Genomic DNA, 15,944 nt, shown 5'->3' with positions numbered 1-15,944 from the left:
GAGGCAGGTGAGTTATCGGTATCAAAATGATCTCATCTAGCTTCATTGACAGACTTTTAAATTATGTTTATACAAGCTATGACAAGTTTTTTTTTTTTTTTTTTTTTGTATTTTCCGATTTTTGGAAATCACATTTTTCTGGCTGTATGTTTGCTTTCCGTAGGCCTACTCTAAAACTGAATGGGAGGTTTTATTGATTTATCCAGCTGTAGGCTAATCGCACTGGTCTTCCCTGTTTCTATTTCAATACACGCTCATTATTTCCACGGTTTACCGTAAGTCAATAACCGTTGCGACAGTGCGCTTCATCCAGGATTTTATTTTGAAAGACTCTACCGGAAGTTTTATTGATCTTATTGTGGCTAACTTTATGCTGGTGTCTTCCCAGACAGGAACCTGGCCGCAGGACGATGGCGTTAGCGGGGCTGCTGCTGCTGGAGTTGGGTCTGTACGCCAGCTGCTTCGTCTGTGGGATTGTTACCGCCGCTTCCATCACCATAGTCCAGGTGACTTCACCCAGAAATTAATAAACTTAGCCTAATGTTTCTTTTATGTCCACCCTCTTCCGGGTAGCTAGAGTTCAGATTCAGTGCGTGTGTCGGTGCTAGAAAGGTTCAAAGACACAGACGAAAAAAAAAAAAAAAGGTTGCACTTTTAGCACTTATTTGTACTTCATTTTACAGTTAATTACCTTTCCGATTAATTTGCGGTATGTGTTCTAAAAAGCATCACAGAAGGCTACTTTCTTTGTCAAAACTCATTTCCACCGTTTCTTTTTACGCTCGCGCACAATAAAAAAGACACGCGCTTTCACTTTCTTCTGATTTCCTGCTAACTGAGTGATGTTAAGCCTCGGCTCGGACGCATCTCTTCGTACTTACCTAGGCTCAAACATCCCAGTGGATTGTATCGTACAGTAGGGGACCTACGCTTTCCCTATCAAACACAGACCCTGGGGAGGATTAGGCTACAGAAACATTATTATGATCCGCACGGCGCAGTAACGTAATAGTATTAGGCTACTTATTCCATTTCACTTCATTCCAATAGCTGCACCCATTTTACACGAGGCTACTAAAACTAGATGCACTGTAAAAAAGAAAAAAAGGGGGGAAAAAAGCATTTATTTTGAGTCTTAGATTGCTTTTAACCCAAATTTCTTTTTTTCTTTTATTTCTTTTTTTTTTTTACAATATTAGGACACGTGTGAGCGTATGCAAGTGCGCGCGTACGTAAATGTTGATGAGCGCGCGCGAGAATAATGACAGAGTCATAGTGTTCTCACCATGTGACCAGGTGGACCTCGTGCCCAATCTTTCTCTCTACTTCTTTATACAAGTCAGGTGCTGTGTGTGTGTGTGTGTGTGTGTGTGTGTGTGTGTGTGTGTGTGTGTGTGTGTGTGTGTGTGTGTGTGTGTGTGTGTGTGTTCTATTTTGCTCTTGCAATTCTAACAATGTCACAAAAAGGAAGTTATTGAGTTAGTGAAACTCTGACCGAAAATTACAGTATCAAATCTCTTTTTCTCTCTTGTCTCTCAGGGTAATTTTGGAGGCCGCTGTATGCTTTATGGACTTGTCAACTACAATGCTACAGAAAGCCTCATCGGGGTCCAGTCGTACAGCGCCCCGTCTCTTTGCTATTTTGTGTCGGCGATATCGGTCATAGTAGCGGTGGTGTGTTTCTCACTGTCTCTCTACTGGGTGTACACTTGCTGCATCGAAGGGGAAATCAGAAGGTAATGTCCACACCTGACACCAACACATGGCACTAGTCAATGTTTCCTCTCAAAAAGGGATGCATGATCAATATGATGCGTTAAAGCAGATACCAATATCCCACAGTACTTTCCCATTCATTTTAGCCATCACAGGCATGCATGTGTGGAAGAATTGGATTACAAATGCGTGTACAAAAAAACACGCAGCTGCACATAACACTTTGGAGTTTGTTGTAAAAAAAAAAACAGCAAAATTCTAGCAATATTACAACTGGCCGAACTACAAAGATAAAGCTGGACTTATAGTAATGTTGCTTGTTAAATCTTATATTGGCCAGTACGTTATTTATCTCTACTCCATAGTTGTTTTCTTGTTAGCGTGACACGATGAAAACAGCCTGAAGGGGACACTCAACCCAGACTCATACAAATATTTCGGGCTTCTTAGCGGGATGGCTTTATTAGGCTTTACTTCAAGTTTTACAGACCGAATGGCATCCCTGAAGCTGGTCTAACAGTACATGCTGCAGAACTGGTGAGGAGGGGAAAAAACATTGAATAGAAATCCCAAAAAAGAGGACATGCCATTGTAACACAGTCATATGTTACATAAAGTAGTTTCTCATTTGTTCAGAGGTTGAAGCAACGCTTTATTCTGAAGCTTACAGCCGTGCTTTCGCTCTTTCGGTTTATTCTTTTCTCCACAGGGGGCGGGTGTGGATGAACCTGATTATAGCCGTGAGTGGCGTCTTCCTGTTCTTCCTGCTCATCACGGGGTGCATGCTGAAGATCGGACGTGACTCGCTCTGCAACTCGGTCATACAGAACGTTCACAACATCACCAGGTGGCGCGCACACACACACACACACACACACACACACACACACACACACACACACACACACACACACACAATGCGGCCGTAGACACATGCATGCAAAGGCATGTCCACACAAAACCAAAACCTCTCACAAACAAGTCAAAAATGAAACTAAAAACATTTCAAACCTTAGTGAGCTTTACTTCATGTTTGCTACTCAGAACAGTTTCTCTTTTTCACAGCCTCATTTATCACTATTAAAACTACTTGCCTTTCAGTTGTTCTGTCAATAAAAGCTCCACTTTCTTTTCCCTTGGCATATGAAAGCACACACCAATGGATAACTTACTGTATAACTTCGCCATCTACGTGGATAAGTATAATCTTTCACGATGATTTAGGAGGGACTTTGGCAGCTGAAATATCTCCTGTTAGCTACTGTTCGCATACACGAGATGCGTTGAAACTGTATTACCTGCAACCTTTTTATAACATGTAATCTAATCCTTTTTCTCAAGATGTGAAGAGGCCCAGGCTAGAAAATGGGTCAGTCCATTGAACGGGGAAAGGTTCTACAGCAGTCTATACAAAGCCGAGGTCAGTAGGCTTCATTCAGTTTTTTGTTTCATGTCTAGAATGGATACATACGGAGCCCCCCTGGTCCCACTTTGTCAAAAAATGTATTTATAACTATCTCGTGACCTCAAGATAGTATCTCGTGGCCTCAAGATAGTATCTTGTGGCCTCAAGATAGTATCTCGTGGCCTCAAGATACTATCTCGTGGCCTCAAGATAGTATCTCGTGGCCTCAAGATAGTATCTCGTGGCCTCAAGATACTATCTCGTGGCCTCAAGATAGTATCTCGTGGCCTCAAGATAGTATCTCGTGGCCTCAAGATACTATCTCGTGGCATCAAGATACTATCTCGTGGCCTCAAGATAGTATCTCGTGGCCTCAAGATAGTATCTCGAGGCCTCAAGATACTATCTCGTGGCCACAAGATACTATCTCGTGGCCTCAAGATACTATCTCGTGGCCTCAAGATAGTATCTCGAGGCCTCAAGATACTATCTCGTGGCCTCAAGATACTATCTTGTGGCCTGAAGATACTATCTTGTGGCCTCAAGATACTATCTCGTGGCCTCGAGATACTATCTTGAGGCCACGAGATAGTATCTTGAGGCCTCGAGATAGTGTAGAGATGTAGTGTAGTGCAATACTTCACATTCTGTGCAATATTCTCTGTTTTAATATTCAGTGTGCAATATAGTTTGCTGCAGTTCTGCTTCTATTTATTTACTAGTACTGTTCATCACAATTCTGTTAATACAGTAATGTAAATCTTGTAGGCTGCATATCCATAGTCCTTTATAATTCTTCTTCATATTTTATAGCCTATATTTATACTTTTTACATATGTCACAAAGTGAAGCCAGGCAGCCAGAGTTTTCTTATGTTGTATATAGTGTGGTGTTTCGGGTGTTTTATTTTGTATATAGTGTGGTGTTTTGGTTTGCCTGGCACAGAACTGAAGACTCCTCCCAGCGCACCTGAGGCAGATCTCATCAGGAGAGATGCTGGAAGAACGCGCAACGCTCCACATTTTGATAATGAATGGCTGAGACACAAGGAGGAAAGAGGAGCGGATAGAGAGCGAAAAGAAACGTTGGGGGCGGGAGCACAGATAGACGGGCAGGACAGCCGGGACGGAGCGCGGAGGACAGCTGTGGATGTTTGGAGGATCGGCGCGTTGGCGTTGTGCGAGTGAGATTTGGGCAAAAATAGAAAATCTGATTTCAACCAGTCTATAGAGAAAGGGACTACAGTCTTTACCCTTTTCTGTTTGAGGGAGGGGGGAAGAGGGCCAGCAGCACGCAACGTCCACTCTGCTTTTCCCGTTCGGGCCACAACGCCAACGCGGCGATCCTCCAAACATCCACAGCTGTCCTCCGGCTCCGGCTCCGCTGTCCTGCCCGTTTATCTGTGCTCCGTCCCCAACGTTTCTTTTTCGCTCTCTATCTGCTCGTCTTTCCTCCTTGTGTCTCAGCCATTCATAATACAAAATAAAACACCCGAAACACCACACTATATACAACATAAAACACCCGAAACACCACACTATATTCAACATAAGAAAACTCTGGTTGCCTGGCTCCACTTTGTAACATATATACATGTAAAAAGTATAAATATAGGCTATAAAATATGAAGAAGAATTATACGTATCTTGAGGCCTCAAGATACGATCTCGTGGCCACGAAATAGTTATAATTAATTTTTTTTGACAAAGTGGGACCAGGGGGGCTCCGTAGATACAATAACCAGTTCTAGTAACTCTTTGCATTATGTTGACAACTAAATTCATGTACTAGTCAATAAAGCTAATCTGCTTTGATTACAAACTAGGAACAATACAACATTTGACAAGATTTTCATGGTCAGCCCCATATCATGGGTGTAAAGTTTCGAGCTCAAGCTGAAAACCCCAAACATTCCTTTTAAATAGCATAATGCTCATTTGTAACGTAACATGTAAACGTTTCCTAACATTCGCAGAAACAAGGGGTTTAAAAAGAAAAGTGACCTGAAGGGTTTTCTTTACAAGATGTGTGAATCAAATTGTACACAGCTGCTAAAGCTGTTTATGTACAGAAACTCATTCAGTCAGCATTACGGTTACTTTAAATAGCGACAAAGAACCATTAGTGCTTCAAAGAGCTTCCGTATATAGAGGCAGCTGCTATAAAGTATCATAAGTCTATGGGCCCTATCTTACACACGGCGCAGCGCAAAGCCCGACGCCGTTTAAATAAGAAATGCCCCTGCGCCCATCTTTGCGCCCAAGGGCGTGCTGGTCTTACAGGGAGGTGTGTTCAAGTGAATTCTTGGCGTATTGCTATCCTGAGGCAGCCGGAAGTGATCGCGCCACCGACCAACAAAAACCTGGTCTAAGGTCAATAGCGCCGCATTTCATTGTTATTTTAACAGCGCATTAGCAAAATGCGCCTAGGCTCGCGCACAGCGTGCGCACACTATGCTTGTTACACACACACAGGGAAGCGCAGCAGCACACACACATGCAAAAGATTACAAATAAAAATATTACGGTGCAAATCCGCCATGATAATAGCAATGCGCCAAGGTCCAAACGCGCCTGGCTTTTAAAGGGAATGGGAGATGACCCTCTGATTGGTTTATTGCATGTTACGTTACAAAACACACCTCTGAATTAATGAAGACACTAAGCACAACCCTTTTGAACCATGCGCCCGGCGCACGGACCCTTTTTTTCCACCGTCAAACTAGCAAAAGTGGATTTGGACACGCCCTAAACGCACCTGCGCCAGGCGCTTCACGACGTGCGCTTGGATCGTTAAAATAGGGCCCAATATCTAGATGTGCTGTAGGGGGCGTGTCCATTACCAACTGTCAGGGCTGGCTACCGAATTCAATACTTTGTAGCCACTGACTAAATTGTCTCGTTAGTATCTAGTATTGAAAAATTCCTTGTCGTTCAGTACCAAATTTCAATACCTAAGGAGAATTGGTATCGGTACCGGTATCGGAACATTTTGAACGATACCCAGCCCTACGAGCTGTTGAGATTCGGATGAAAGAGCTTCATGTCCGTCTCGTGTGTCATGTGTTGTCTCCTCTCAGACGGCAGTGTGGGTCAACTTCTTCTTCTGGCTCATCATCGGGGTTCTGGTGCTCGTACAGAGGCGTCAGAGTTCGGGGCCCAAGGCGATTGTGGGAGGGCACGAAGGGTACGGCGGGCCAGCCGGAGGGCTTTTCGGTGATCCGGGGGTGACTGCTGCAGAGACAGAGCCATTTTTCAACAATCCTGCAAGGCCACAGTGAGGACGGGTGTCACGGGATGGCTTACAGCAACACACATACACTAGCACAGCGCCATAATGTGTGAGTAGATGTGGGAAAAAGGGTCAATACATCTGGTGTACACTGCCTTGTGTTCCAGTGGATACTCACACATTTTGTGAGATAACACGTGACACTAATCACAGTAATACATGATCACGTTTGTTTGCTTAAGGGTGTTGCAGCACATAGATACAATAGAAGAGTTTGCCCTCGACGAGGATGGGATTCGAACCCACGCGTGCAGAGCACAATGGATTAGCAGTCCATCGCCTTAACCACTCGGCCACCTCGTCTGGCACAAGGTGTGTCCTGAACCAACAACACACTAGAGCATCTTTGAGGCATGTCTGACAGCCTGACCACATAATCCAAAGATTGAACTGTTTATATGTACATGTACCCGTTTCCCACATTTACTCACGAAAGCCACTTCAAATGTCTAACTACTGGGTCACACAGAAATAAGTGTTTGTTTTATTTTGTTTATAAAATATAACAAGAAATAGGAGAATGCTTATTGCAGGCATTCATTCTTTTTTCTTTTTTTTTTTAATCAATGTGCTCAAATTTAGCATTTTTTATGTGATTGGCAGATGTGTCCTATGTAAAACATGTTTTCACTCATTTTACAAATTATTATAGACACTCCTCAACAGCTTAAGTTAAAAAAAAATAAAAAAAAATAAAAATAGAGTAAACCTTTGAGAAGTTAGTATTCGGATGTTCCACTATGTGCCTATACCAGTTTGATTTCTGTAAGTTGTCTTTATTCTTCATTTGTAGTTGATAAGTTAGTGTGACATTGAGGCCAATCGTCTCTTCTCTTCATTTCGGATAGTTCAGTCTCACTATGTGAACAAAACCACTGCTTAAAGAAGCACCTGAACAAATGTTTACATACAAAATAACTATTGCATAAAAAAAGAGGCTGAATGTTACATTATGCAACGAATAATTCAGATGATTTTTTTTTTTTTTTTTTTACTTTAAGGTATGACTTATGTGCTCCCATCCTAACTTTTACATCTCACATGCTGGTTCACTTATAGGTGCTCATCAAATCCTGTGTTTGGGATATTTCACCTTAGGAGTTAGTGTACCTAAAAATGTCTGTATGTCAAGATATCAGTCACTTGGCTTGTGATGCTACTTGACACAGGGTGTGCTAATTTTTTATGTTGCAACAAATAAACCAAAGAGTTAAAGCACAATGACCCAAATGTTTTTTCTGCGCATGTATTTCAGGAGGGAATGGAGCCATGATAGAACTAGATGTGTTGAGCTGTGTCTCCCTCTGCTGGTTGATAACGAGTAAGGACTCACTTGTACCTGAGATACATTTGTGTTAAATGGAGTATAGTCTGGTGTCAGCTCACTGTCATTTGCAAAGGTCATTTTGCATATTGTGTGATAAGTCATAATGGTATTATTGTGGTTATGAAGTGATGTAATGAGTGACTGAGTCAGTAACCTCTCTATAAACGCAACCTCTTGATATCCAGGCTCTCTTGCTATGCTAGTGCATTCAAAGGAAACTGTGGTTATTCGGGCAAAAATATACAACAGTAGGGATCGACCGATACTTGTTTTTCAAGACCGATAGCAATTGTTAGTAGTTAGTGAAACCGTTAACTGATGTGTTTGGAACCATTATGCATTTACAGTGAAAATAAGTCTTTAAGTCAAAATTAAGATTTTGGAATGTTACATACTCCACAACACAAAACTGTGTTTAAATGCTTTAAAGTGCTCATATTATGCTTTTTGGCTTTTTCCCTTTCCTTTATTGTGTCATATATCTTTTTTTGTGCACGTTATAGGTTTACAAAGTGAAAAAGCTCAAAGTCCACCCCAAAGGGAGTTACCATCTCCAACAGAAAACACTGTTCACAAACTGCTCCAAACTGCTCTATTGTAGTCCACTCTTTACTTCAGAGACAAACATGCGTCACTTTGTAACACACGTTATAACACACGTTAGTACTCGCTCTGGGGCTAATCGCGCCCTCATACTCTGCAACTGACTAGATAGCAGTACTTACTGCGCATGCGCAACTCCCAACAAAGATGGTACAGAAGTGAGATGTCTCACTCTGTAGCTAAAACAGAGGGCTCAACACACAGGGTGAAAAGAGGAGCCGCAGCAACAAAAATGATGGTGTTTTTTTTTAAATTAAACCACATAAACCTATTCTGGTACAACCTCTAAATTCGGTTATGAACCTGAAAATGAGCATAATATAAGCACTTTAAGCAATTATTTAATAAATGACAAAGTTGTAACTTGTGGGCGGGACATGAAGTCAGACTCAGTGGTGAGTGAAACCGAATCAGACGGACAGACACAGAGCTGTAGCGGAGCCAATGTAGCACACTTTTTAATGAATTAACTTTATCGGTTATCAGGCAAATAAAACGCACATACAGATAATCTGAAAAACTGCCAAAACAAACGGCAGATAATCGGTCTACCCCTAAACAACATACTTTTGCCCTTTTCCCTTCCATCAAAAGCCTGTTTCTTCATGGACCCTTTACAAAACAAATAGCACCTAAATCAGTTTTGCAAAGTTTATTAATCTTGTCCAAGACAGCTTCACCTAACAGATTTGATTGATTGATTAGCATCCAATCAGTTCCACCACACCTGATAAGATCAGTCTATATCAACAAGCCCCTAAATACATTCAAAGCTTATAATTATTTTGGTATTATTGTTGGAAATACAGATGATAAAATGTGCATTCATAAATCAATCTGTGCACTGGCAGTGAATTAAGACATACTGTAGCAACATACCCTCAAATCTAGAATCGTTATTTAGCCTTCAGCCTGAGAGGTCCAAATAGAGATCTTACTCCTGTTATTACAACATGACTCCTACTCTCGTTCCATAATCCTCTAATCTCCATGGATTACCTGACCCTGCTTGAGCCCTGAGGTAGAAGATAATGCTCTCCGAAGACCGAGAGAAAGTAGAGACGGGACTAGAAAGAGGGAGACGGATGGCGACGGAGAACGATCAGAAAAATATATAGGGAAGACAAAGCGACACTTTGAAGGAACATTGCTCGTTCTGTAAGTCGATTTCCAACAGCCACTTCCACGATCTATACCTAAAGTAGAATCCATACCTGGAATTTCTGTCTGTTCTTTTTAAATATATATATATATATATATACACAGGAAGTCTGAAAAGGACAACAAAGAAGAGAGAGAACTCTGGAGAACACCGAGGACTGTCTTACACTCGAGTCTCAGAAGAAAACCACAAAGCTTGTGATAAATTTGACTTTGAAGTGTATGGTAAGACCTTTTCACATCCTATTTGGCTGTTATATTGGGCTACTGATTAGAAAAATAAACTGTGGATTGAAACATTTCTGAGGGAACAAAAACCAGAAGAATGGAAAAAATGGAGACTGATGTTAGGATGGGGGTAAAAGAGAAGCACAGACCAGAGCAGTGGCCACTGTAGACTGAGCTAAGCCCTGATAAGCCTCTTTAAGCTACTTCACTCTCTCCGGATCAAATGTTCTGTTTAAAACCTGTGGATCTGTGCTGGACATCTGACTGCGAGCTATTGATTCACTTCATCGGATTTTTTGGTAGGATAGCTGTAGTTCACTGCCAAATCTGACAGTAAAAATAAAAACCCATAGAGAACAAAGTCTTTAAATCTGAAAATGTAATCATAGAGAGTGGGGCTGCACCATATGAGGAAAATATCTAATTGCGATTATTTTGACTGATATTGCGATATGATTCGCGATATTGGAGGGAATGATCGTTTTTGTATCATTATTCTCATTTTCACTGAAAATTATTAACATTGAAAGAAATAAAAAAAATGATTATAGTGTGATTTTTGCGAGGATCTGTACCAAACAGAGATTTTTTTTCTTTAGTCTGTAGGATACGATTTGTAGGCTGGGACATTCTCCGCAACACCACAATACTTTATTCAGAACGGTTTGACGCATATTTTGCCATTAAGAAATATAGCGCCACCCTGCGATTTGGATAATGCACTAGCCCATATTGCGATTTCGATACAGTTGCGATTAATTGTGCAGCCCTAATAGAGAGCCTTTCGAGTGGACAAACATATTTTAAGTCTCTGTTTTCAAGCATCTGACTGCTTAAATGTCTTAAAAGACAATCATTGTATAATGCCCTGCTCCTGTTTTGATCTTTGGCCTCCATCCATCCCTCTGTCTGTCCAGAACATGTCTCAAAGTCAGTGTGAGTCAGTGGCAATGAGTGTGGAGTCCCTCCTGAACGATGCCAAGAGGATGCAGATGCAGTGCCGTGAACGCAGCGAGCAGTTGACCGTGGCCGCCACGCAGCTGAGGGTGGAGTCGGCCACCCTGAGGGAGCAGTGCGAGTCCACCCAGCTCGACATGGCCCTAATTCGCCGGCAGCTGGACGAGCTGATGGATACCAAAGCCGCCATGGAAGCCAAGGAGAGGCAGGCCCGCAAACTCAGCAAGCACCTGTGAGGAAATGAGGAAGAGGGGGATAGGGATGTCATGAACTGTTTTGCAGGCCCCCCGTTGAAACCACTCGATTTGCACTCAGGAGAAAGAAGGGAAGTGGGGGCGAGGAGGAGATGAAGAAGGGGTTCATCTCTAAAAACTTTGAGGGGAGAAAAAGGAAAGGTTGAGGGAGGAAAGGAAAAGATTAGTTGCATGTAGTGTCGATGTGAACTGAGTTACCAGCGGAGGAGTAGTCTCAAATACCACGTGAGTATTAAAAACTTGAAAAAAATATCTCTTTTAAGGTACATTTAGAACAGATAAAAAAATGTATTTGCAAAACGGAGGGAGGGAAAGTCATGGTAAAGAGAGTCAAAGAAAAGAATAGAGCATAAACCCAGACCAAGTGAGCCCGAGGCACCAAAGCCGGGTGGTAGAGTGCCCCAGAGGGGAGGACGGTGTGTTTGCTGTCGAGATCTGAGCAAACTGTTGTCAGAGAAATGGAGAGAAAAAAGCTCTGCACTTTATCGATATTTACAGCTCTTTCTCGTTCTTTTTGGCTTTTGCAGCCATGTGAAACATACATGTGAATATGCACAATATATGTCATCCTTCAAGTTTTCCCACTTTTCATGTCAAATAAACTCAATAAAAAATACACTCTTGTCTTATGCTTTTCTCTGGCACATCGTCACATCCACATTTAGCTTGATTTCCTCATGTTTTCCCACAGTAAATGTAAACTCAACTATATCAGTGTGTATGTGAGGTAAGTGGCTCAGAGTTGATAAAGATCAACCAATGACTGTTAAGGAATTTGATCTTAAAATCTTAACAGACATGTTTTTGTTTTTTCCCACATGAACTTAACCAGATAATCCTGAACGCCTCACCGAGCTGTCTAACTGGTCCCACTGATACAATGGGGAACCAGAAACTGTTGAACATGGGCTGCTAGCTAGCTGTAGCAGCTATAATGATAAATGAAGGGAGCTAATATCAGCACAAGATTCACTTAGCCCCTTTCTTACAACGCCTGGTGTAAATAACCCTTAGGCAGGATAGGACACAACCTGTATATTTTCAGCTGACCGAACCACTCTCTGCAGGGTCTCGCGGTCCTGGAGAAGCAGTAGCAGCAAAAACTGTCCTGTCCTGTTAGTAGTGTCCTGTACACTGTCCTGTGACTCCCATGACTGTCCCGGGACAGTCAGACACTGTCCTGTACACTGTCCTGTGACTCCCAGACACTGACTCCCTTCAGCTCCTGGAACCGTCGACCCTGTCCTCTGTGCTCCCAGACACTGTGCCGCCCCATGTTCCATCGCTCAGCCAGGTCCTGATGAACTACTCTATGACTGCCCGGCGAGACAATCAGACACTGTCCTGTACATTCCCCATGACTGACTGTCCCGGAAGTGAACCAATCGCACTGTCCGCTGATATACTGGTATGACCAATGAATGTCCTGGCCTGTTCCGGACGTATGGAAAGTAATCCGAGCATGGGTTAGATGTACAGGTGGTATCTCATCCGAATATGTGGTAAGGGTTGATATTGTTACTACTAACAGGACAGGCAGTTTTGCTCCACGGTTAAGTGCTGTTTCCGTACCAATCAATCAATCAAAATTTAATTCAAGGTTAAAATCACCATTCAACATTGTCTCAGTGCACTTTACAATTAAAGAAACACAAATAACAGACAGCAACAAAACAATTGAACAGCATTAAAGCAGTAATAAGTAATAACTGAAGCCGTACCAGTTCTTACATACAGGAGAGAAACCATACCAATGCAACCTGTGTGAGTAAAGCTTTCCTAGTCTACATCCACTACATTCCATTTCCGGGATTGGTCCATTGCACGAAATTCGGGGGTTCACTTTTATGGTGGTTTTTTTTGTTTGCAATAAACCGTTACCTTTTGTGGCTGGCGGTCTCAGCTTGGTGTTAAACAACAATATCGCATGTTATCTTAATAAGCAATAAGAGGAAAATGAATAAAATTCTATGTGGGATTCCTGAATTTCATGAATCCCACAACTCTTAAATTGGATGTGTGTGCAAGGCAATTTGCAATTAACATAGGGAGATGCCCCAATAAACCAATAAAAGGGCAGTAGACTTAGGTGCTGTGTGCAAACCACACACAAAACAAGCCACTGACGATAGGTAATATTAAACTAGGTTAATAGAAGAAAAGAGATGCTAACTAAGTGCAGCAAAAAGAAGAAAAATAACTTTTCTTCTATAAAGATAGAAACTATGAAGTGTCATTAAGAAAGAAAATCATATTTTCAAGTGTGAGCAGTGGGGGTTACAGGTCCATAAAAGTGCAAAGCATGGCAAGAGATCACCAGTGCAATTAATGCCGTATATGCAGAAGAAACAACTTTCAGTGAAATAAAAAAAAGAAAAAAAGTTTGATCTAAAAATTGATGCCAAAAAACCCGAGAGGCACTATAACAGCCATGGGAGGGAGCCGGGAAACTGTCAACACAACCGACGTGGATGAGCACATTGGAGCTGCCATTGGAGAGCTTTTTCTGTCGGGGGTGCAGTCTGATATTCTACTGTTCAACCAGGAATCACCCCGTCAGCACCAGACCGCATACCCCAGGATCAACTGGCTGAATACAATGGTAAGCATCAATCCACATCTTCAAAGAATATCATTTTGTTGATTGCTTTATTTTATTCCACATTACAGGTATTTAAATAAATTAAAAAAACGTGAATTTTACCTAATCTACAGCCTGCCATATGCCCATTTGTCTTTAAAGCTTCATGCTTACCATACCATAAATCATTGGTATATGAATAAATGAAACCAAACATGTATTAACGGTCTTATTTTAATTTTTCAGATGCATCTGGCTCCAGTGCGCCATCCCCCGCTCAGAGCGCGGCTGGACCCTCAAGTCATTCCTACAAAATCAACAGAAGATATGAGAGACTCTTCAGCATATGTTATCAACGTTTTCAAAAATGACTGACGCTCTCAAAGAAGAAAAAAAGTTAAATAAACTTTTTTGTAATTAACTGCCATTATACTTATTCTGCCTTGAGTATAAAGCCTAGGTCATTTCACAATGTAACAAAAGTGATCTGCTTACATGTTAAAAAAGTGAACTGAGTCAGGCTCCACAAAGACATCAACCTCCATGTCTTCAGGAAGTGGCGGTTGGAGTTGGAGCACACCATTGTGCATTACAATATTGTGCAGAACAGAGTGGGCCATGGTTATTTTGCACACTTCTTCAGGTGTGTATGAAAGTTGCCACCTGCTGTGTCTTGGCATATATAGTCCCTGGCCTTTAGGCATACCGATGATGTGCTCTACCACTGAGTGAGTGCCCACCAGTTTCTGGTTGCAGAGGGTTGGTAAGTGATGTCATCAGCCATGGTAGTAGCTGATAGCCCAGATCACCAAATTTAAAAGTTGGATTTAGACTTTTAGGATTTAGACTAACAATTCTATCATTATTATAACACTTACGAATAAGGCACCCATCTCCAGCAGCACCTTGATCCAGCCGAAAAAAGCTGTGCCGCTGTGAGCTGCGCTGGAAGAGCTTCGCCACAGATGTCTCAGGATGCATCGGGAAATTCACACAGGAGAGAAACCACACCATAGTGAAAAATGTGGGAGATGCCTCAGCCAGCTAGGGGTAATGAAGACCCATCTGTGTACACTCACTGTAGGAAAATCCTGACGCTGCCTGATGTGCCTGAAGAGCTTCAGGTGGTCAGAAGGAGTGAGGAGACAAATGGTTAGTGTGTGAGGTCAGATGATGAGCGGGGGAAAAAAAAGAAAAAAAACAGAGACGGATAATGGACGCTACGACAGAGACGGTGCGCTGCCAAAACTTAGGAAGGCTTTATGCATTCCCCATAGCAATGCAAGATGAGAAAGGGTGTTTAGCATGGTATGAAAGATTGTTACAGAGAATAGGATGACGTTAGACAACAGAACTGTCTGCGCTCTACTCTCATGTAAAATGAACCACTCTGGCCCAGCCCACAAATACAATTCTTTCAAAACAGTCTTAAAGAATGCAAAGTCTGCAACAAATTTGTATAATAACTCACTAAAAGAGTAAAGAAAAGTTATGTGAAATGAAAAGAAAAACTGTAAAAGAAAAGCAATATGAAATGAAAAGAATGTGTGGAATGAAAATAAAATGTAAATGTAAAGACAAGCAATGTTATAAATTGTAAATGTTTTCAGCATTCTGCATCAAGTGGTGATTTTAGCTTTCTTGTACACCTGTCTTAAAATGTAAGGGATACTGGAGCTTGGTTGGGATGGTGGGACTGCTCGCGGTGGGCGCCGGAAAATTTCCCTTATTTTCAAATCCAAAACTTGACAGGTATGCTCAGAGAACACATCTATCTATCTATTCCACTGTGTGATGTAAACACATTCTCAAGGAAATTTTGTTCATTTGTATTTTGGATGAGATTGATGCTTGAAACTCATTCTAAGTCTCTTTCTATCGACATTTTCCTGTCAGATATAACATGACAAATTTCCTGTCAGAAGTTAATAAATGTGCCTAGCTATGACGTGGCATGCCTGTTAAAACCCTTAATCACTTTGTTCTTGGCCACTTGGTGGCAGCAGAAATGTGTTGTTAACACAACATTACTAGTAAACTAGTAATACTAGTTGTCTTGTACACATCAGGCAGATACGAATGAAATAGTAGGCTAGCATTCATTTGGAGGCGTGTTTCTGGACATATCTAAGTCCAGGGGCGCGTTCAGCTTCGACAAAACGTAGCAAAATGTTTGTTTAAACGGAAACTGTGGCGCTTTGAACGCCAGCTGTGTGCGCAGGCGCATTGCCTTTTTTCATGCGTGTCGTCGTTCAACCCGTGCACAACGTTTTTAAGATTGAACGTGCCCCAGTATTCTATCTTTTTTTTATAGCTCTGTATGCTCTGCACCAACTCCTAAGATATCTGGCCCTTTAGCTGCTTAATGCTCCACTAATGTTCACTACAACTAGTTGCTAACTTTGTCTGGCATTCGGTGCT

General features: G+C 41.8%; 1 protein-coding gene, 1 long non-coding RNA gene and 1 other non-coding gene across 3 annotated transcripts; 2 read left to right on the top strand and 1 right to left on the bottom strand.

Moving 5' to 3' along the window:
* Positions 1–370: 370 nt before the first annotated feature.
* tmem179ba (transmembrane protein 179Ba) lies at positions 371–7,636 on the top strand. Its single transcript, XM_039822733.1, has 5 exons — positions 371–506; positions 1,540–1,736; positions 2,426–2,563; positions 3,058–3,136; positions 6,201–7,636. Exons 1-5 carry the CDS (start codon positions 411–413, stop codon positions 6,399–6,401), a joined length of 711 nt encoding a protein of 236 aa, XP_039678667.1. The 5' UTR covers positions 371–410; the 3' UTR covers positions 6,402–7,636.
* trnas-gcu lies at positions 6,634–6,715 on the bottom strand. The gene has a single exon. It is a non-coding gene; the product is annotated as a tRNA-Ser (tRNA).
* A 5,775-nt stretch (positions 7,637–13,411) lies between the features above and the next one.
* Positions 13,412–13,944, top strand: LOC120573191. The gene is made up of 2 exons (XR_005641657.1): positions 13,412–13,544; positions 13,770–13,944. It is a non-coding gene; the product is annotated as an uncharacterized LOC120573191 (long non-coding RNA).
* Positions 13,945–15,944: the final 2,000 nt, after the last annotated feature.

This window comes from Perca fluviatilis, chromosome 14 (assembly GCF_010015445.1).
Source record: "Perca fluviatilis chromosome 14, GENO_Pfluv_1.0, whole genome shotgun sequence".
Lineage (NCBI taxonomy): Eukaryota > Metazoa > Chordata > Actinopteri > Perciformes > Percidae > Perca > Perca fluviatilis.
The sequence above is the reverse complement of the archived record's forward strand: the minus strand, read 5'-3'. Positions and strand labels throughout refer to the sequence as shown.